The 21,986-nt window shown below is 43.0% G+C and overlaps 1 protein-coding gene across 1 annotated transcript in view; it reads left to right on the forward strand.

The window, feature by feature from the left end:
• LOC310922198 (BDNF/NT-3 growth factors receptor-like) overlaps positions 1-16,203 on the forward strand; it is a 96,684-nt gene extending 80,481 nt beyond the window's left edge. The window contains exons 4-5 of the mRNA XM_083882620.1: positions 13,773-13,927; positions 15,702-16,203. Coding sequence (XP_083738746.1) covers positions 13,773-13,927; positions 15,702-15,748 — 202 coding nt within the window. The 3' untranslated portion in view covers positions 15,749-16,203. The remainder of the gene's footprint in view (positions 1-13,772; positions 13,928-15,701) is intronic.
• The last annotated feature ends 5,783 nt before the right edge of the window (positions 16,204-21,986 follow it).

The raw sequence follows: 21,986 nt of genomic DNA on the forward strand, positions 1-21,986 counted from the left end.
ATGAGAGGCTCCAAGTCAGAGATATAATTTAATAAGAAGAAAGGTAAAAAGGTAAAAGTAAAATAAAATAAATACAATAACACAAAGGATCACTGACAGAGTCAGAATACAACCTGAGCAGGATGGTGGAAGCAGTCCAGGTGAGGTGCTCTTCCTGAAGCAGTGATCCTGTAGAAAGGTCTGGGAGCTCTGGTCCTCTGGGAATCCAGTGGATAAGTGCTACCTGCACTGTCCCACATACCAGCTTATATCCAGGTGAGAATGCTTGGCTCCTCCCCCTGGGCAGAGCATCTCACAATAGCATGAGAAGTGTGAAATGGGTCCTTGATGGCCCATTAACAGAGATAACCCCTGGAGAGAGTTACCCGTGACTCATGGGCCATTAGCAGAAGACACCCCCAAAGGCGTGAATGGGCCATTAGCAGAAGACACTCGAAAGGCCATTAGCAGAAAAGGCAGGGGGCTTGGGAAAACACTAGCCCACCTGGTTTCAACAGTTCATGAAGATGGTGATAGAATAAATACTTTGTGTACATCTTACACTGCAACCCAGGACACTGGAGAACACAATAAAACATGGAATACATATCTGTTGGTATGCAAAGTTTATTAGAACTCTAGTTCATGAAACTGCTTGTTAGAAACAAATTAAGCTGACATCTCTTACATTGATGTACATGCAATTCTGATTCAGAAGAAGGTTATGAACTAGGAGCTTGTTCAGTCTTACACTGTGGTTTCTTTGTTGGAGAATTAGTAATCTCAGCAGACACAGGATAACCCAAATAAGACTGAAAATAGTAAATGGTGCCACCCTCTCTATATATACATGTCAAAGCAGATAGTATAGAGATATTTTTTGTCTAGGCTGATCTATCATCCCATTAAAAAATGCATTTGTTTATTCTCACTGGGAAGCCTTCATGCATGTTAAAATGTTTCTGGAAATCCTGGTGATCCATTGCTTGTTGTTATCAGCAATAAAACTGTTGACAGCACTGGGAAAGAAATACAGATGCATTTGGGGTTGTGATAGTGAAAACTATTGAAAGCTAAAATAATTTTGCTTTGCCAGAGTGATTCCTGAGCACAGGACCTTGAAAAGTCTTACATTTTATTTTAAAACATCATTTTGTCATTATTTCATAAAGAAAACAAACTCCGGTCACTTTTCTGAGAACTGATGTAACTGTATGAGCTTTATTTTTGCTAGTGATACTACTATAGTTTTCTTTTTTTTACATGAGAAGACTTTTAATGTAGTTAAGAAGCTTTATTATAAGAATATAACATTTATTTTATGAATCATATAAGAATGTAGAATTATAACAAACTTATTAACACGTATTTCCTTTAGCTTTTTCTTTGTCATTACTTTCTTTTGTAATCCAAACTTCTGTAGCCCAATTATCTTTCTAGAGTTATGTATTGTGACAGGACTTGAATAAAATATAAAAAATAGAAAGATAAGTGTTTCAATAGCTACAACTTAAATGTAATTAATAACAATTTTTATCTAATTCTGTTCTTCTTATTGACTTCAGACTCAAATCATAAACAGCCACATTTAGCAAGCTATTCACAGAATCACAGAATATGCTGAGTTGAAAGAGACCCCCAAGGATCATCGAGTCCAACTTCTGGCCCTGCACAGGATACACCAACAATCCCACCATGTGCCCAAGAGCACTGTCCAAATGTTTCTTGAAGTCTGTCAGGCTTGATGCTGTGACCACTCCCCTGGGGAGCCCATTCCAATGCCCAACCACCCTCTTGGGGAAGAACCTTTTCCTAATATCCAACGTAACCCTCCCCTGACACAACTTCAGGCCATTCCCCTGGGTCCTGTCACTGGACACCACAGAGAAGAGATCAGTGTCTGCTCCTCCTCTTCCTCTCACAAGGAAGTTGTAGACTGCAATGAGGTCTCCTCTTAGTCTCTTTTCTTCTTCTCTAGGCTGAACAGACCAAGTGACCTTGGCCACTCCTCATACAGTTTCCCCTCAAGGCCCTTCACCATTTTCATTGCCCTCCTTTGGATGCTCTCTAATAGTTTAAGATCTTTCTTATATTGTGGTGACCAAAACTGCTCACAGTATTCAAGGTGAGGCTGCACCAGTGCAGAGTGGAGTCGGACAATCCCCTCCCTTGGCCAGCTGGTGATGCTGGGCCTGATGCTCCCCAGGACACAGTTGGCCCTCCTGGCTGCCAGGGCACTGCTGACTCATTTTCAACTTGTCGTTGACCAGGACCCCCAGGTCCCTTTCTGTGGCATTGCTTTCCAGCATCTCATTCCCCAGTTTGTCCATACATTCAGGGTTGTCCTGTCCCTGGTGTACAACCAGATACTGTCCCTTGTTAATCTTCATATGGTTGGCGATTGCCCAGCCCTCTAATTTGTCGAGGTCTCTCTGTAGGGCCTCTCTGCCTTTGAAGGAGTCAATAGCTCCTCCCAGCTTTGTATCATCTGCAACCTTGCTTAATATTCTTTCCAGTCCCTTGTTCAAGTCATTTATGAAGATGTTGAAGAGCACAAGGCCTAAAATGGAGCCCTGCAGAACCCCACTAGTGATAGGTCACCAGCCTGATGTCACCTGATTCACCATTACCACACAGTCCTAATTTAGTCATGCTGTAATTTATAAGATCATTTGCTGCTAAAAATAATTTTAATAGATCTGAGTAATACACATGCATAGTATTTTGTCAATACTTTTAAATGCAGAAATAAATTTCACAGCAAGTGGGTATAAAGCACTCCTAAAAAATTAAAAAATAGTTATTGCCATTTACCAGGCTGTGTGTAATTGCATCACTGAATCACAGAATTGTATACACTGTATACTTACAGCTCTAGGTATTAGAATGCATTCATATCTCTAGGCTGATTTGGTTTAGGAAAGGTAGCCAAATGTAACTACTTGAGACCTAGCTGCCGATTTTCTCCCTCCTATGCACAGTCAATATAGGGCTGTCTCCAGCCGGAGGTAGAGGAAAGCCTCTAGAGGGAGACTGAGCATAGCATGACCATTTCTTCAACTCTTTCCTCCCCTTCTCTTTAGATCTGTTCCTTACTCTTCCTTCTTGCTTCTCCTTGCCAGGAGCAGTGTAAGAAGTATAGTGGCATAGTGACTGTTGTAGGTCAACCCCAGTATCGCCGCAGCCGGAACCTTTGTGCTAGCTCAGTTTTCCGCTGCGGACGACTTTGAGTAGGACACGTCCCCCGAGCTGAGCTCCGGGCAGCGTCTCAGAGCTTCTTTGGCTCTACGGCTGGAATGTCTTTGTTAGGCGCAGGTTGGAAGCAAGGAGTGTGAGAGAGGCAGTCTGTGTGTGATCCAGAAGGGTTTATTCTTCTCAACAGCCTGTGACAGACCGACCCCGAGCGCCGGGCACAGCAGGTTATAAACCGGGAGAACTCAAGGGGCAAGCAACAGCTTCTGACCAATAGAGTGAGGGTACGGGAGGTAAACAAGGACTTAAGGAACTAATAGGAAACCAGTGGAAGGAAAACAAATTATACAGACAAATGGGACACCGGGGATTAGGGGAACCCCCGAACCAGGTTCTGGCAGAGATTGGTCCAGTAAAAAGATTGACTTAGAACATTCAGGAAAAAGGGTTGGGGTTTGCATAACTGACAGCTCCGGGGAGCAAACAACTTTTGGGACAAAACCACGAACTTAGACAAAACAAAGGGGCTACAGAACAGTCCCTGTAACGCTACAACTTGAACAGACTGCAACACCACAGTAGGCAGGTAAGTACCACAGAGTCACTCACTTCCCCACCACCACCCCCAGCGGGATGGGGAAGAGGAAAGGAAAAGCAAGAAAACTTTGTGGTAGAGATAAAAATAGTTTAATATCTGAAGGAGAAGTGGAAGAAGACAGAAAACAAAACAAGTGATATAAAGGCAATCACTCTGTCTCCTACAGATAGACTGATGCCCGGACAGTTCCTGAACAAAAGATGGCTAAACTCCTAAAACCTTAGTGTATTATCAGCAGCGTTTTGGTCACAAATCTAAAACACAATGCCATACCGTCTGCTATGAAGAAAATGAACTCCATTCCATCCAGACCCAGTAGAGTGACATTGCAATGGAAAGCTGCACCCGTGTTGCTAACTATGTGAATATTTATGCAATTGCTTAGTCCACTCTTGTGCTCCCTATGCTGCCACAGGTATGCTTTTAGCTGTATTACATCTAGCTACTTAAAAGTGAATTTGATATTTATATGTAAAATATAGTTGTGCTTTTGACTGCATGCTGTTCTTAGGGTATAGCTCTGGAGCCAGACTCTGTAGTCCACACCTTTTTTAAAAAAAGAAAAACAAAAAAAAAAAAAAAGCCCCCAAACCCCCAAAAAGGCTTTTAAAGCCCAGATGAATTGTCTTTGAGCTGCTCACCACAATCTTTATGTTTGTGTGTGTGCATGCGCCCATGCATGTGTGTGTTATTTAATTGGTAAATTATTCTTTTTTCCATGGAAGTGGATGAGTGATCATTGCCTAATCTGTAATAATTTAGTCCATATTTTTTCACTTAACACGGATTAAAGACACCATAGCAGGCATCTCTATAATCACTATCAAGTGCTCAGTTTATGAAAAACCTATTTAACAATAAATATACAGTCAAAGTATAGTTTAAGGTAGTAAATCAATAACAGTGGTCTGAAAAATATGTTTAATAACTAGCCAACTTGAAAAACCTTAAGGTGCTAAACTACATGGAGGAAAAGACTACAGTCATAAAGTACTAAATGTGTCAACCCATGAGCAAGAATATAGGAAAAAGATTTTTTTGTTAATGTGTTTACTACTTCTTACTTTCTTTGGTATATAACAAGCACAACTGGTAAAAAATCTGAAAAGACGATTAAGCCTATTGAGTTACTTTTGTTTTTTAGCAACTGGATTTGTTAAAATAATAATTATTTTTTCTTTTTCTAATTTTGCTTGAATTAATAGTTTCAGTTCCTCACTGTCTCATGCAGTCATTTAAACCCGCATGAAATGTTCAGAAAGTAACATATTCACTGATATTTGGACAGTAAGTCTGGATTAGGAATTTAAATAAGAGCTATTCTTATGCCTAGAGGGTTGCAATAATTCTCCAAAAGTGATGAGTAGCCTGAAGCTAAGTGACAACAAAATACAATTATGGCAACAACATTGAGCAGTCATTTGTACAGTAGAGCTCATATCTCTGCATGAAGCAGCTCATGTCTTCACAGAGAAATGGAGAATTAGATGACCATTAGTGAGTTAAGCAAGGAAGCACATAATCAGCCAGGAGGAAATCTGTAGGAAAAAATGGGACTTCACTCTTGTTTAGTCCTGGTTGTGAAGTAGTTAGACTTTTATATTCATTCCAGCTTACCAAAAAAAAAAAAAAAAAAAAAAAAAAGCAGCACATCCCTGGAGTCAGTCTTTTTTTTTTTATCTTTTGTGGGTTTTTTAGGATATTGTTAAAAATATATTTTTAAGATTTTATCTTCTTAAGAGAAAAAGAGAGAAATACCATCTCATAGGATGTCTGAGGCTCTTACATAAAATGTTTGAGGCTCATTTTCAGACCTGTATTGTGATACTTTAGTTTTAGAAAGTGGGAGAGGGGTGATTTTCAAAGCCCCTTCTATTTGACTTGGTCTGGAGTCAGAGCTTGAGTCTGGGCTTTCTCTTTTAGGGTGTCAGGGAAGATCACATAAAATGGAACAACTTCAGCTGGAGAGATTTCCCTGAGGGACCTATCATTTGATGGTTAAGGAGTCCTCATATGGAACAGCGGGGTTCTGTGCTGTGCAGAAACCAAGAATTAAATCTTGTTCTCCCATGACCTGGAATATGTTGCCTTCCACTAGACTAGTAAGTGGTATGGGTACCTATCTGCAATAGGCATTGTATTCTTTGTTGCCTTTCAAAAAAAAAGTGGAATTTAGTCACTGTAGAGGTAAGAGAAGCAGGCATTTGCCTCATTTGGGAATACCATGGGGGCATCTGTGTGTGCTTCTCAGAAGTTTCAGGACTGGATGCTTTTTTTTTTTTTTTTTTTTTTTTTGATAAGTGAGCATCACCTGTGAACAAATAAGATTTGAGGTGTATTTTGTTGTCTCAGTGATGGAGAGAAAAGCCCAATTCCATAGGAGGACTTAACTTTTTTCTTTCAACCTCCTAACCTATTGTTTGTGAATATTAGGCAAAACATCATAGTTAGTTAACATATCAACTGGTTTTTACTTAACCACTTGTCCTACATGTGCACTGTACTTTAATTTTCACCATCAGGATCCACATGAGATCTTTCCACCAGCATCTACTATAGGACAGATCAGTTGACGAGAGTAATGAAACATTAGTTCACCCATTTTGTTCTCACACATAAGGACTGGTCAGCTTGCAAAATTCAGGCCTAGTGCTTCCTAGAAGGAATCAACAAAAATATAGTAAATAAAATCTCTTAGAGATTACCTCAACAAATTAGAGGGCTGGGAAATCCCCAACTGCATGAAGTTTAACAAGGGCAAGTGCCAGACTCTGTGACAGGACAACCCTGAATGCATGGACAAACTGGGGAATGAGATGCTGGAAAGCAATGCCACAGAAAGGGACCTGGGGGTCCTGGTCAACGACAAGTTGAAAATGAGTCAGCAGTGCCCTGGCAGCCAGGAGGGCCAACTGTGTCCTGGGGAGCATCAGGCCCAGCATCACCAGCTGGCCAAGGGAGGGGATTGTCCGACTCCACTCTGCACTGGTGCAGCCTCACCTTGAATACTGTGAGCAGTTTTGGTCACCACAATATAAGAAAGATCTTAAACTATTAGAGAGCATCCAAAGGAGGGCAATGAAAATGGTGAAGGGCCTTGAGGGGAAACTGTATGAGGAGTGGCCAAGGTCACTTGGTCTGTTCAGCCTAGAGAAGAAGAAAAGAGACTAAGAGGAGACCTCATTGCAGTCTACAACTTCCTTGTGAGAGGAAGAGGAGGAGCAGACACTGATCTCTTCTCTGTGGTGTCCAGTGACAGGACCCAGGGGAATGGCCTGAAGTTGTGTCAGGGGAGGGTTACGTTGGATATTAGGAAAAGGTTCTTCCCCAAGAGGGTGGTTGGGCATTGGAATGGGCTCCCCAGGGGAGTGGTCACAGCATCAAGCCTGACAGACTTCAAGAAACATTTGGACAGTGCTCTTGGGCACATGGTGGGATTGTTGGTGTATCCTGTGCAGGGCCAGAAGTTGGACTCGATGATCCTTGGGGGTCTCTTTCAACTCAGCATATTCTGTGATTCCATTCCTGTAAAAGATGCAACTTTTATCCCCATAATTTCCTCAGAAAGTATCTTGTACTCAGAGAAAAAGGGCTGAAACTCAAGGGACTAAATGCTGTGTTTTTTAGTCAGAGGGCAGGGAGAAGAGATTTACTCCCTGTTTTAAATGCTATGTAACTTCATAAATGGAGCCTCTATGGCACATCTATAATATCACAAAACACTCATGTGGTATTTTGCTTCATAATGCTGGTTTGCACTACACTACTGGCAGTTTTACAGTTTACTGCTCTCACTATCTTTAATTTGTAGACTCACAAAACTATAGAAAACAAGCATTATTTTGATTTGGAGAAAGCATTCTTGTAGTCTTGGGAAGGGGAGCATTTATGATTCAGATGAGTATTTCTTTGCTGTGCATAACAGGATAGGATTTTTCACTTAATTATCACTGGAAACTGCAAATGCTTAATTGACATTAAAAAGGCCAAATACAGGCATTTTTAATTTTTGCTTTTGATCTTTCCTCTGAATGCATATTGCATATTTAATTTGAACACAATAACTAAAAGCTTCTGATATGAATGTCTGCTGTTATATGAGTATGGAGTTTGGTACAGTATCAAAGAAAAGAATACAATAATTTCACTTATGAATAAATTAAGCATATAATTAACACCTGGACTTTACATAATAATTGTGGAACACAGTTAAATCTACTGCTTTTCTTTAATGAACACAAGTGCTTTAAGTGAAAATATTGATCCTTTGTTGAATTTGATTTTAAAGAATGTATTTAGACAGAGGTTGGATTCAAATACTTGAAACTCATCAAACTGTAAAAAGAGACTGGGTACTATCCCTTTCCTGCTGAAGTTAAAGGAATAAGAGCCTTTTAGAGATGGTTTTGGGTATTCATTTATTTGAGAGACACAAACTGTGCTGGGAGTCTAAGAAGAAGCATCCCTAATTAATACAATTTTTCTGGTTTTCCATAGCAATTTATCCAGAAACAACCTCACTAGTTTGTCCAAGAAGCCTTTTGCCATCTGGTTTGTCTGACCTGTAAGTTGTAGTTTTTTAAAATAAAGTTTATTTGTGGCTAGCAATGAAAGAACAGGACTTTGAAGTTTGTTCTTTTGAAGCTACAGGTTCATTAATTATTAGAAATTAAATTCTGATCCACAGAAGGCAGCAAAGATGTTGCCAGTGACATAAGTGCAGAGAGATTTTAATTCCAGACCTTCAGAAAAGATCAAGTGTATGTTTTAACGGCAGTTTAAAACCAATTCCATTGCCATTTCAGTGAAGTATCCAAGGCAAACTGCTCCAGCAGATGTGCTCTGAAGTGGAGAATTTCTCAGGGAGCTTTCTGAAACTGGCAAACCTGCAAAGCTAGTGCAGAGTGAGGGTGCCCCAGCCTCCACTCAAAGCAGGAAGTGTTAAGACCCTGACAAGCGGCAGCTCTGACTCAGCATATGCAGGGCCAGGAGTGAAGGCAGCCAACTCCCACACAAAAGTAGCCCTCAGGCAACCAGAGCAGACAAATGGCACAACACAGCAGCAACTCGTGGCACCATCACCCTACCAGCTCAAGAGGCAAGCTCAATTAATGGTCTCAGAAGAAACAAAGCTATGGTTTCCACTTGCCACAAAGCTATCGCCGGAAGACGTGGAGACCCAGACAGAGCTCTCATGAAAACGTGCAGCTGTCCAAGTCTCAGGCTTCAGGGAGTGCCAGAGCCTGTCATTGGTATCCGAGGGCATCAGACACACTTGGTGTGAGGTGCGACCAGATGGATGAGCTGCCTGATGGCAGAGCTGAAAGAGGAAATAGAAAGGTTAAGGATTATCAGGGAGTGTGAGAGGGAGATGGACTGGTAGAGGCACTCTCTACCATCCTTGAGACAAATGGACACATAAGAAGCGGAGGATCCCATACCCACTTGCCACCAGGCAGCAGGAGGGGATCTAAGAGACGGGAGAATGGAAATGGGTCCCTGCTTGGGGCAGCAGTCAAATTGCCTCCTGGCCTACCTCGCCTTCCCAGGTACCCCTATGCAATAGGTATGAAGCTCTGGAACTTGAGGGCCAGGACAATCATGATGTGGATGAAGGTCCGTCCAGGTTGGAGGAGTTGCCTAGGGTGAATCAGTCAATCCCATGGATCATGACTGCCTCTGCTAAGAAAAAAAGAATAGTGGTTGCCATTGGTGACTCTACTCTGAGAGGAACAGAGGGCCCAGTATGCTGACCAGACCCAACCCATAAGGAGGTCTGATGCCTCCCTGGGACCCAAGTAAGATGTCCCTAGAAAACTCTCTAGTCCAGCATGGCCCTCTGATTATTATTATTATCTGTTACTGGATTTTCAGGTAGGCAGTGATGAAGTCACAACAACAGGAAGTCAATCAAGAGAGACCTCAGGGCCTTGGGGTGACTGGTTAAGGAATCTGAAGCACAAGTAGCATTCTCCTCTATCCTGCCCATTGCAGGGAATGATGGTGGAAGCAATGGGATGATCACACAGATCCATACCTGGCTCTGAGTCTGGTGTAATGGAAAGAATTTTGGGGTTCATGATCATGGATTGCTTTACATGGCACCAGGCCTGCTGGTGACAGATGGGGTTCACCTGTCTCAAAAGGGGGAAAGGATCTTTGCACAGGAGTTAGTAGGGCTCACTGAGAGAGCTTTAAACTAGATTCAAAGGGGGAAGGGGAGAAAACTGAACTTGCTAGAGATAAGCCTGGGAGCAGCACACCACTATTGAAGGCAAGATCAAAAGCCCAAATGAGGTTCATCTATGCCAATGTCCACAGCATGGGCAACAAAGAGGAAGAACTGGAAGCCATTGTGCAGCAGGAAAACGATGACAGTCACCATCACAGAAACATGGTGAGATAACCCTCATGACTGGAGTGCTGCAACGGATGGCTATAAACTCTTCAGAAGAGACAGGCAAGGAAGGAGAGGCAGTGGGGTAGCCCTGTATGTTAGGGAGTATCTTGATTGTCTGGAGCTTGATGATGGTAGTGATAAGGTTGAATGTTTATGGGTAAAGATCAGGGGGAAGGCCAAAGAGGCAGATATGGTGGAAGTCTGTTATGAACCACCCAACCAGGATGAAGAGGCAGATGAAACATTTTACAAGTGGCTGGAAGAAATCTCATGATTGCTGGCCCTTGCTCTCTTGGGGGACTTTAACTTACCACGTCTGCTGGAAATACAACACAGTGGAGAGGAGACAGTCTAGGAGGTTCCTGGACTGTGTGGAAGAGAACTTCCTGATGCAGCTGGTGAGTGAGCTAACTGGGGAGATGCCCTGCTGGACCTGCTGTTTGTGAACAGAGAAGGACTGGTGGGTGATATAGTGGTCAGAGGCTGTCTTGGGCACAATGATCACAAAATGATAGGTTTTATTCTTGGGGAAGTGAGGAAATGGGTCAGCAAAATTGCTGCCTTGAATTTACAGAAGGTAGACTTTAGCCTGTTTAGAACACTGGCTGACAGAGTCCCTTGAGAGACAGTCCTGAGAGGCAGTCCTGAAGGGCAAAGGAGTCCAGGAAGGTTGAACATTGTTCAAGAAGGAAAATCTTAAGGGTGCAGGAACAGGCTGTCCCCATGTGCCAAAAGATGAGCCAGCAGGGAAGAAGAATGGCCCAGCTGAACAGAGAGCTTTGGCTGAAAATCAGGAAGAAAAGCGAGTTTATGACCTTTGGAAGAAAGAGCAGGCAACTCAGGGGGACTAAAGGAATGTCATGAGGTTATGCAGGGAGAAAGTTAAAAAGGCAAAAACCCAGCTAGAACATAATTTGGCCACTGCTGTAAGAGATAAAAAAAGGGTTTTTTTCAAACACATTAACAACAAAAGGAGAGCCAAGGAGAATCTCCATCTTTATTGGATGCCACAAAGGATGAGGAAAAGGCTGAGGTACTTAATGCAATCTTTGCCTCAGTTTTTAATAGTCAGACTAATTATTCTTGGGATACTCATCCTTCTGAGCTGGAAGACAGAGATGAGAGGCAGAATGAAGCCCCCATAATACAGGAGGAAACAGTGACCTGCTGCTCCACTTAAACACACAAGTCTGGGAATCCACCCAAGGGTGCTGAGGGAGCTGGCAGAAGAGATCACCAAGCCACTCTCCACCATTTATCAGCAGTCCTGGTTAAGTAGGGAGGTCCCAGATGACTGGAGGTTGGCCAATGTGATGCCCATCTACAGGAAGGGCAGGAAGGAGGATCCAGGGAACTACAGGCCCATCAGCCTGACCTCGGTGCCAGGGAAGGTCATGGAGCAGATCATATTGAGTGTGATCACAGTACGTGCAGGACAAACAGGGGATCAGCCAGCATGGGTTTATGATCCTGCACAAGTTCAGGGTCAACTGGGAGTTTTATCACTTTCACAGGCATGGTCCTCCAGCTCAGGGCACTGAGACCACCCTGGTCCATCACCAGTGTTTAAGACAGAGGCAATGAATGCAATTAACACATCTGCCTTGTGTGTCCCTATTTGTGAGGTGACCATCCTCATCCTGTAACGGGCAGATGTTATTTCTACACTGCCTTTTGACATTAATGTATTTGAAAAAACTCTTTTTATTGTTCCCCACAGTTCTGGCAGCTTGAACTCTGGTTGAGCTTTGTCCCTACAGTGGTGAGAAGCATCTCTGTATTCTTCCCATGTAATCTGACCTTGCTTCCACTGGGCATACACCTTCCTTTTTAGCCTTATTTCCAAGAGAAGATCCCTGTTCAGCCAAGCCAGCCTTCTGCCTTGTCTGCTTGACTTCCAACATTTGGGAATTTCCTGCTCCTGTGCCCTTAGGAGGGGATGTTTAAAAAGCGACCAGCACTGATGGACCCCAAGACCTGTGAAAACATTTTCCCAGGAGACCTTACTCTCTAATTCCCAGACCATCCTGAAGTCTGCTCTCCTCATGTCCAGGGTTGAATGGAGGTTCAAGACTCCTGAATCTTGAGACTGTAGCGTCCCTGAAAATAGCTGGTCAATGTCTTGCTTGTTTGCTCGAATACTATGTAGCCTATTGACTTTCTTCTGTAGTTCCTTCACCTGGTGAGACAGCTCCTCAACCACAACACACCTGTAAAAGAACTCTGTCAGCCCCAGCCTCACAGAGAGGCATCAGGCACTCCTGGCAACCTGTGGCCTGGAGAGCTGCATGCACCATCAGTAGGTCTGGCTGGCTGGAGGCCTCTGACACGGCTGGTTCAGTGACTCCCACAGCTGCAGGGGAATGAGCTCTATGGTGTGTTTATTAGTCAAGTAAAGAAGCTTACCCTAGTACACTAATAAGACTGGGGATGAAAGGATCTGTTTGTGCTCTTTTTCACCAGCTATTGTCTATGTCTGCTGCCTCTATTTGCTGCTCCTGGATAGTCGGACAGAAGCCCTTTCTGCTTGCCCCACATGCTTGCCCTGCCTGCGCAAACTGCCCTGCAAACTGCTGCGTCACACCCGTTTGCCCACTCCTGTTCGCCACTCTCCTTAAGAGACGTTTAAATCTTCTGCACTGCTCCCGGCAATGCTCCCTCGGCGTCTGGTTTCTGAGAGCTTCTGGGTCCTGACGGGATTCAAGGCTGCTGCTCGGATGTCCCTGAGCTTGAGAACTCCTCTGTACAGTTCAATCTAACCCTCACCCCTAGACTTACCTCAGTCACCGCTGCTACCGCTACTGCTGCCTGCTGGGAGAGAGAAGAATAAAATGCAAGAAACAAGTGATGCACAACACAATTGCTCACCACCCACTGACCGATACCTAGCCCATCCTGGAGCAGTGATCCACCCCTCCCAGCCAACTCTCCCCAGTTTATATACTGGGCATAACGTTCTAGGATATGGAATATCCCTTTGGCCAGTTCAGATCAGCTGTCAGGAGACACTGAAAAGTGTGAGACTCAGGGTAAACACTGCTTAGCAACAACTAAAACAGCAGTGTGTTATCAACATTATTCTCATCCTAAATCCAAAATGCAGCACTGTACCAGCTACAGAGAAGAAAATTAACACTATCCCAGACAAACCCAGGACAATTTGCCTATAATCCATGACTGTTTAGCTCTATAAAGAATTTGTCTGCTTAGCAGCAATAAAACCTTATCTGGAGTGGTATTTCTGAGATAACTGCAGAGTTTATCATACAGAAAAAAAGAATTTCTGATGTGTTTGACTGCCATAAAATAAAAGGCATCTTAGAGGAAAGCCCAAATTCTCAAGGCATTACTGATTTACCCCCATGAATTGGAGACTGGAATTGAGTCCCCTGTGTGATCTCTCATCTGTGGCAGGATGGATTCTCAGTGCAGGCAGGGCTTAATTTTCTACGAAGAACACTATCTACTTACAGTTTGCACTGCACTGAAATCTTTGATCCATACCTTTTTAGAGTTCAACTTTTAGTTTTACCCACAAGTGCTTTGAAACTTTTTTTAATATGCATAATATGTTCTTAAGAAATAATTCAATCTTTGCTGTAGGATACTGCTGGGCAATCCATTCAAGTGTTCCTGCGAAATTATGTGGATCAAGAAATTTCAAGAGACCAAGTACTACAGAGAAACTTTGGATTTATATTGCATAGATGACACCACCAAGAGGATATCCTTGCTGGATATGAAGGTTCTAAATTGCGGTAATACTCATCAAACATAAAGTTATGACTAAGATGTTGTGAAAAAGGAAAAATAAACATGCTTTTTGACAAGATAACAGTGCTGCTAAAGGAAAAGGTTTAGGGGGGCAAATATTAACCATTCGCTGGTCTTTCACGCCACATGGAATAATTTTGGGAGCTTTACATAAAGCCTTTTTGTTCCTTGAACCTTTAAAAACATATTCAAATGCAGGAAAACAGAAAATCAATTACAGACAACACAAAATAATTATATAAAAGCCATGTGCCTTTATTTAACAAAATAGTAGTACTTCCAAGCTGAACAGACACAAGATTTTTCTTCCTTTTATTTTTTTCCGATATCTGAGGTTAATGAAATCCTTCTTTTCCTTCAAAAATACAAACTCTACTCCTAGGACTACAGGAAAGAAATTCAGAAAAAAACCATGCTGACTGAAAAAGTTAACAAATATCTGGTTTTTACACAGATAAAACTCTTTGCATAGCCTATGCAAAAGAGACATAATAAGGTTAAGTTTGTAGCATTTTGCAGGATATTATTTTCAGTTATAAGGATTTGGAAATGGTGGAAAAATGATCAATATGGCCAACAATAGGGCCATCCCCTTTGGGTTTTATATGCAACTTTGATTCCTGTATGTAGCTCTGGGACAACTAGCAAAATATTTTACCTGATAGTTAGAGATCCTGTTCCTCTGTGGGTGGGGGCAGAGCTCGGATGTTTCTGATATGATGTGAAGTCTATTGAAGTCTGGAGTTTTCTTAGTAGGATGGGATGGGATGATTTGGTGTTCAGCAGTAGGCAGATAAGAAGAGTAGGGTTTCCTTGTGGAGGACTGATTTGGATTGGAAAAGCTGTAAACAAAGGTGGATATCAGGAAGAACAAGCAAATTCTACCTTTCTTCCTTCCATCATCGCATATGGAGTGCCCTTCTCTCCGCTGGCTATATGGAGGGTGCAACACTTTGATTGCAGCCACTGGCAGGTTAGAGCCATGGAGGAGACCTGCTGTGGACCCAATGTGTGCTGCATTTAATGACACTAATACATAATCTGTTTTGGTGGTCTTATGTACCGCAGGGTCTGATCTACCTGAAATGAGAGATTATACTGAGTTGAGCTAAATTGACCTGGCCAGCTGTTCTGGCTGAATGGACTAGAATGTAGATTCATCTGCCAGGTGTTGAAAGGTCTCCTGATGGATTGAAATCAATTGATACAAAATTGGAGTGACAGCATAGTCCCAATGTCCTTGCCTGGCATTTCTAGAAACTACTAGGTAACTAGGATTTTCCTTTGAAAACTCAGTGTTAAATTCCCAGAACTAAATGTGTGAGACATTATTTCTCTCTTGAACTTCTTAGAATCTGAAGCCCCAGCACATTTGTTTCTGACTTCTTGATGCTATGTAGGTGCATATATGTACACATGTACATTCTATGGGCATTAAAATATTTGTCATGAGTCAAGAAGGTGGCACTTCCAACTAGAGGGTGAAGAGGAGGAGGAAAGGTGCCCTTGACTCTGAGCATATATGACATTCATACTGAAGTATCAGAATGTGGAATTTTGCATATGAGGAATGAACATGGCTTGTGCTCTGGAAGATATCTAGTGGGTGACATCCCTGTCCATGGCAGGGGGGTTGGAACTAGATGATCTTTAAGATTCCTTCAAACCTAAGACATTCTATGATTCTATGATCAAATGAATGACTGGTATTAGCTGTTGTTGTCATCATTTCTGTACATATTTTTCTTTGTTTAACAGCACAAGACAGTTTCCAGAAAAAGCACCAATGTAGTTGGTTAATTTAATTTCGAACATGGTCTGAGAGGCTAGTAAGTATAACTGAATTGAGGAAGAAACCCCTTTTAGCTCCTTTGGATGTGAGGAGATGTTTTAGGCATGCAGGCCTTTGTGAATTTTGTTAATGAAACATTTTCTAATTTTCTCTTCAGATTAAAGGGTCAATTCCATGTCTCATTTGTTGATGTTTTAATTTTATTTTTTTTTTTTCGGAACTAAGCAAACATACTTTTTTTTCTTTTCTTTCAGATATTAATTGTTTCATAATGTAGTAAGTAGCTGTACAGTATGTGGTAAAAGTCTTGATAATAGGACACCATTAATAAATCTCTCCCTGTGAAGCTGGAAGAAACCACTGTGGTTTCTTGGTCATAAGGCTCTGCTCTGTAGATAATTCATGTGAAAATTAAATTAAGAAGGTAATTTAATTACTCTGTATTACTCCCCCTGCAATGAGCAGGGACCTTTCACTAGACCAGGCTGCTTAAAGCCCCATCCAACCAGACCCTGAATGCTTCAAATGATGGGACATTGACAACTTCTCTGGGCAACCTGTTCCAGTGTCTCATAACCTCATTGTAAAGAATTTCTTCTTTATGAACAATCTTAATCTACTCTTTTTTAGTTTAAAACCATTTCTCCTTTTCCTGTTACTACAAGCCCTGGTAAAAAGTCTCTGTCTTTCCACAGCCCCTTTAAGTACTGAAAGGCCACAATAAGATCTCCCCTAGAGACTTCTCTAGGCTGAACAACCCCAACTCTCTGTCTTTCTTCATAGGAGAGGTGTTCCAGCCCTCTGATCATTTTTGTGACCCTTCTCTGGAGTTGCTCTAACAGGTCTATTTTTCTTCTGCTGGAGACCCAAGAACTGGATGCAGTATTGCCTTGGTTTAAGACAATATTAAGAGGTAGACACTCTAAAATTAGTTATCTCCTCTTTAGTTTTAACCAATCCCTTTCCACCAATAAGGAGAAATGAATATGAGTAGATATAAGTGAAAAAATAACAGTTTACTAAAAAACTTACTAGCAACAGGCAAAAAATAAGACTAATAGTCACTAGTTACAAAGTTGCTGAAATCCTGTGGACTCCCTGGGAAGAAAGAGAAACTCAAAATGATGGAGTGACCCCTTCCCCAAGATGACGCCCGCCACAGGTGACCGTGCAGTCTCAGAGACAAAAGGGAGATGATGGACAAACCCCACTCAGCTCAACCTTCCCCCTGGAACAAAAACAACTCCAGGAAGGTAGAAGCTTATGAATCAGTTCTGGTGGCAGATGGGAATTGCCAGCATGTGTGGGGTCAGTGCTGCTGCTCACTGCTCCCTCCTGCCACCCACTAGATTCCACTGGTGTTGGTGCTGCTGTTTCCAAACTGTTGGTGTTTTCGGGGGGGAAACAGTCTCCCCAGGCACCAAAAATGTCACCCGGCCCTGACCGACTCTGGCTTTGCACTGCCGAAAGGTGTTGCAAAATTCACTCAGAAACAGTTTTTAATTGTGAAATGCAGCTTCTTGAGTTGCTACTGTTGCCCCTAGAAAACAACATGAGGGGGAGCCTCCATCCACACTATCTCAGCTCTCCCTGAGAGAGCAACAGGGAAAGACAAAAGCCAAGAGCCAAGAGGAAAACAAAAAAAAACTAAGCAGAGCTTCTGCCTTGAGTAAAAGCCATGAGGCAAGAGAGAGGTCTCCCTGCATGCTCTGACTTTAAAATGACCGGGGCACTTGTCAAGATGCCTCTTGTCGCAGGTGAGAGTGGGAGCTTCAGACAAAGTTTATTAGAGAAGCCCTGCTGTTGAGCCGTGAGGTGCAGAAAGGACCCTCTTGCTTTCTAAACTCCTTCTCAGAGAGGAGTCTGGGTGCAGCTGAATCCAGTCTTAGCTGCAGACTAACAATGGTTTAAGAGCTTTGTCCCACAGGATTAAAGATGTCAAATTAGATATATTTATATTAAATGAATTATTTATTATGACTAGACATTATTTATTATGATTAGACAAATTATCCTAATCAGAATTATTTACAACACAGTACAAAAGCTAAAACTACTAGTAGTGTATAGTATAGTGCACTATAGCAAAGCAATTATATTAAAGCTAGCAAAAAACAAAATAATTATTAAGTAGAGATTGATGAAACTCACCATACCAACACTCATGGACAGATCTGTTTCACTCAACCTCAAGGAGTATCCTTTGGGGCTGTCCCCTATCCAAGGAAGGAAACTCCACACACTCCAAGAAGGAATATGTTAGAAAACCTACCATATGAGAGTGGACTGGACTTTTAGAGCATAAAGTTATTGACTGCCAGTCACATCTCCAATTGCCTCACTATCAGGGGTTAATTTGTTAATTTGGGGTTGGTGAGCAGACTGGTTTTATCAAAATTCAACACCAAAACAGCACATGACTGCCCCCTCTTGATCCACTGTTGTAATAAATAAGCAGACAGGACTCAGTTTTCTCATGCAGAAAAACTCATTCTTTATTCACAAAGCTCATATTTATAGGAAATATCAGAAGGCACTGTGTTAAACCTAATTGGCCAGCAACGCAGTGAAACTCAGTTCATTGGTCAGTGAGCTATTGTGTATGTCTATCAAATTTTCTCTCTGTAGATATGTTTACATATTTTCTTCACTGATTCTCATGGGACAGATTCATTGTTTATGCAGGTGCAAACTTATTTTTCTCTCTAAGAATAGGTTGTTGCATTCATTCTTATAATTTTTCTTTATGAGAACTTACAAACTACTTCTGGCTTAGCTAGAGTAGCAGGGCCTAAACCATATTTTATAAGGCCTGTCTTTTATATCTCTGTCTGCAACAATCCACTACCGATAGCCTTGCAAAATAGGGCATTGTCCAAGTTACTTACCACATTCCAGGGCAGAACATCCTGCTACACCTCTGGATGGTATACCTTCCCTCTAGTGAATTGTTATAAATGCAACGGCAAATATCGGATTAATAAAAGACAATTTATTAATAACAGAATATCGAACACCGGAAAAATGAGAAAGCCACAAATTAGGAGAATATCAGCGCCGCGCTGGGTGGACAGAGGTCCGCACACCAGGGTGCAAGACACCCAAATCCACGCCGGTGCAGCTTTCAGTCCACCGTTTTATAGGATTTTTCTGCCCTTAGGCAGTCCAGGTGTCCAGGGTGGGCTGAATAGTCCGAATTTCTTTTCGATGGTCTTCCCGGATCTTGTCAAGTCCTGTTGTTCCATTCCGGGAAGTTTCTTTTCTTATGTCAATTTCACGGGTTAGTCTTATGCTGATTTCATTTTGCTTGTTGCACCGGAGAGTTGATGAGATCGCCAGAGAGTTGATGAGATTGGCATCGTTGTCACGAAGGAATTTCTTCCTTGCATTGGCAAGGAAGTGATTCTTATCGAGGCTGGCCAGTGTCTTTGTCTAGCTTGATGATGTTCATCCTGTCTTTGCAACTGAGACTGGCAGGCTGGGGGGGGAAACGTTTAGCCCTATACTGGATTTCACAATTTTTATTAACATTATTCCCATTACACATCAGGTTATTATTTTATACACGAATTTTTACCCAAAATTTATCACAGTCCCCCGCCTAATAATTCATTAAATTAAAAATTCGTTCCTTTTATTGACCTCAATTCCAGTTAAGATTACACTCTTCCCATCCCTCCTGAGAGGATTCGTCCTCCTGTTGGAGCTTCCGCTCCTCTTCAAATCTCCTTAGGGCCTCAGCAGCCCTCCCTTTACCCTTCTCTTCCTCGAGCTTCATTATTTTGGACACAGTTCTCCCTTTGGCTGCCTCTGGATCCATAGGAAGGGAGGCTATTTGCATCCCTTGGACGACTGAATGTATCAGTCGAATGAAACAGGGGATTAGACATGGGAGGAAAATGATGCCTGCGATGGAGCATGTTATGAAAAACACTACCTTCTTCCACCATTCCCCCTGTCCGAACAGCTGGTCCCACCATGAAGCTTGGAGGATTGAATTCCATTTCTGGACCGGCACGTGGGCCACCTTTTTGATTTCTTGGGCTAGTCCTTTGATAGTCTCCCCATAGTCATCGATCTCAATGCAGCATTCCGATTCATTGAATCTGCCACAGACCCCTCCTTCCTCTGCCAACAGGTAGTCGAGGGCAAGCCGATTTTGGTACACAAAAGCCCTCATCTGCGAGTGCTGTTTTGCCAGGAGTTCCAAGGCATCTGAGGTGTGGTTTGAAACCACCTCTACCACTGCTTGCAGCCGAATCAACCTATTCAATAGGTAAATGGGCGTTCGATATCCCCAACTGCCATCATTCGCCCAGGTGGCTGGCCCATAATCTCTCTGCGGGCCACTCCTCCTCTCCCCATTTCTGGTTGCCCCCGGCTACAGGTAGCTCTCGCCTTATCTCCCTTCTCTGTCGGTTCAATGTTTCAAAAAGAGGCGCTCCTAACAAATTGCTTTCAGCCCTGGGCAAAGTGAAGAAAAAGGGTCTTATCATGCCTAGGGTACAGGACCCTTTCCATTTTCGGGGAAGTTCGCTGTAAGCTTTCTTTCCGCAAATCCAATATATCCCGTCTGGAGCTTTCCAGCCTACATTGGTTCTGCCTGGCTCATCCCAATATTCTCTTAGTCCCACTAATGCCTGGAACGGATTAGCCCCGGGACTTTTATGCTAACAAAGTCCCATGGTCTCGAACCATTCGCAATCTTTCTCTCGAATTTTGCCCCAATATCCGGAGGGTGGCTCGGGTTGCCAGACCCGTGCCTTATCATTCACCGTTAAGGTATTTATGCAAGGAGTATAACCCACCAGATCAGTGAACTCCTTCCCTTCCCAGCTAATGCAGATAGTTCCGACTATCCTTTTTTCCAAAATCCATCCCTCCGGTCTCTTTCTTATTTTTGATATTTTTGAGCTTTCCCATTTTAGAAGCTGTTCCGGGGCTAACCCTTCTCCCTTCCAGGGCCACCTTTCGGCTGACTTTAATCCCCCACAGATCCAGCAATCCGTCAGTCCCAATTCGGTGGCTATTTCCTGCATTAGTTCTACAAAGAGATTTTGGTTAGGGGCCGGAAATCCCCCATCCCCATATTGCTTCTCCAATTGTTCATATTGCTCACTGAGCGACCTTAATCTTTCTTGCTCAATCCTCCTCTTTCTGGCCTCGGCTTCCTGTCTCCTGAGTTCTAGCATTACCTGTTTCATTTTACTTTCAGGATCCATCCCTTCCTCGTTCCTTGAAAAACAAAAGGCCTGGTCAAACTGCAAACACACACGATTATCACCCGGAGGCAATAAATCGAAAATGATGGGTTCAAAATCCAAGGAACCTATTTCCTCATGTTTGAGGTTCTTCCCTTCCCAATACAATTTTCCACCCATATTACATATTTTTAGTTTCGTTTTGTCGTAACACAGGGGATTCACCTTGTAGTAGGCAAGGAAAGTAGATTGCCTTTTTTCTCCCACCCATACAGTTTTGTTACATTGCTGACATGTTTGCACCGGGTAAGGAATTTCGAGTTCGCGCCTTTGTCTAATGAGTGAGCGAGCAGGATCCCTGAACAGTCTGCCCTTAGGACTTGCCCCTGAGCGTTGGCACCGGACCCTTTTTTCCGATTCACAAAGGTGAAATCGAGTGCCATTGGCCCAACAATCGCCCAACTGCCTTTCCAGAGGACAATCCATTATCTGCCCGGTTTCTGGAGCTGTTAAGCACCATTCGCACTTAGTGGGAGGACTCTCCCCCAGGAGTGCCCCTGGAAGGGCCCCCTTGACCCAGCACACGGCTAGGCTCAGGACTGTCAGGATTCCCCACCGGAAAACCCCTCTGCCTTGCCCTTCGCCCGTACGTGTACATACGGCGGGGTAAACCATCTTCTTGGCAGCAAGGGTGTGCTTCAGGGGCCCGTGTAGTCCTAATGGCAAACCTTCTCTTGTAGGTTGCCCACCGGGATAATTTGATCGTATCCCCTTGGCAGGGTACTTTGATGGTCCTTCGGCACTCAACGGCTAAAGGTACTGCTTTAGCGTCCAATTTCCCTTTAATCCCCTTTTTGAAAATATGGAACCACTCAGGAGAGCACAGTTCCAAAAGTCCGGCCCTAGTGGCAAGTACTAAGAGACAGTCTGTGTTATCCTGCTCCTCAGCTAGACAGTTAGTACACAAACCCTTCGGTCGATTCCCTCCTCGACAGTGGGTGACCCAAACCTGTTTACAGTATACACACTCAAAATGAATGAAGGGAAAAC

The sequence above is a fragment of the Zosterops lateralis genome, assembly GCF_965231275.1.
Source record: "Zosterops lateralis genome assembly, chromosome: W".
Classification (NCBI taxonomy): Eukaryota; Metazoa; Chordata; class Aves; order Passeriformes; family Zosteropidae; genus Zosterops; species Zosterops lateralis.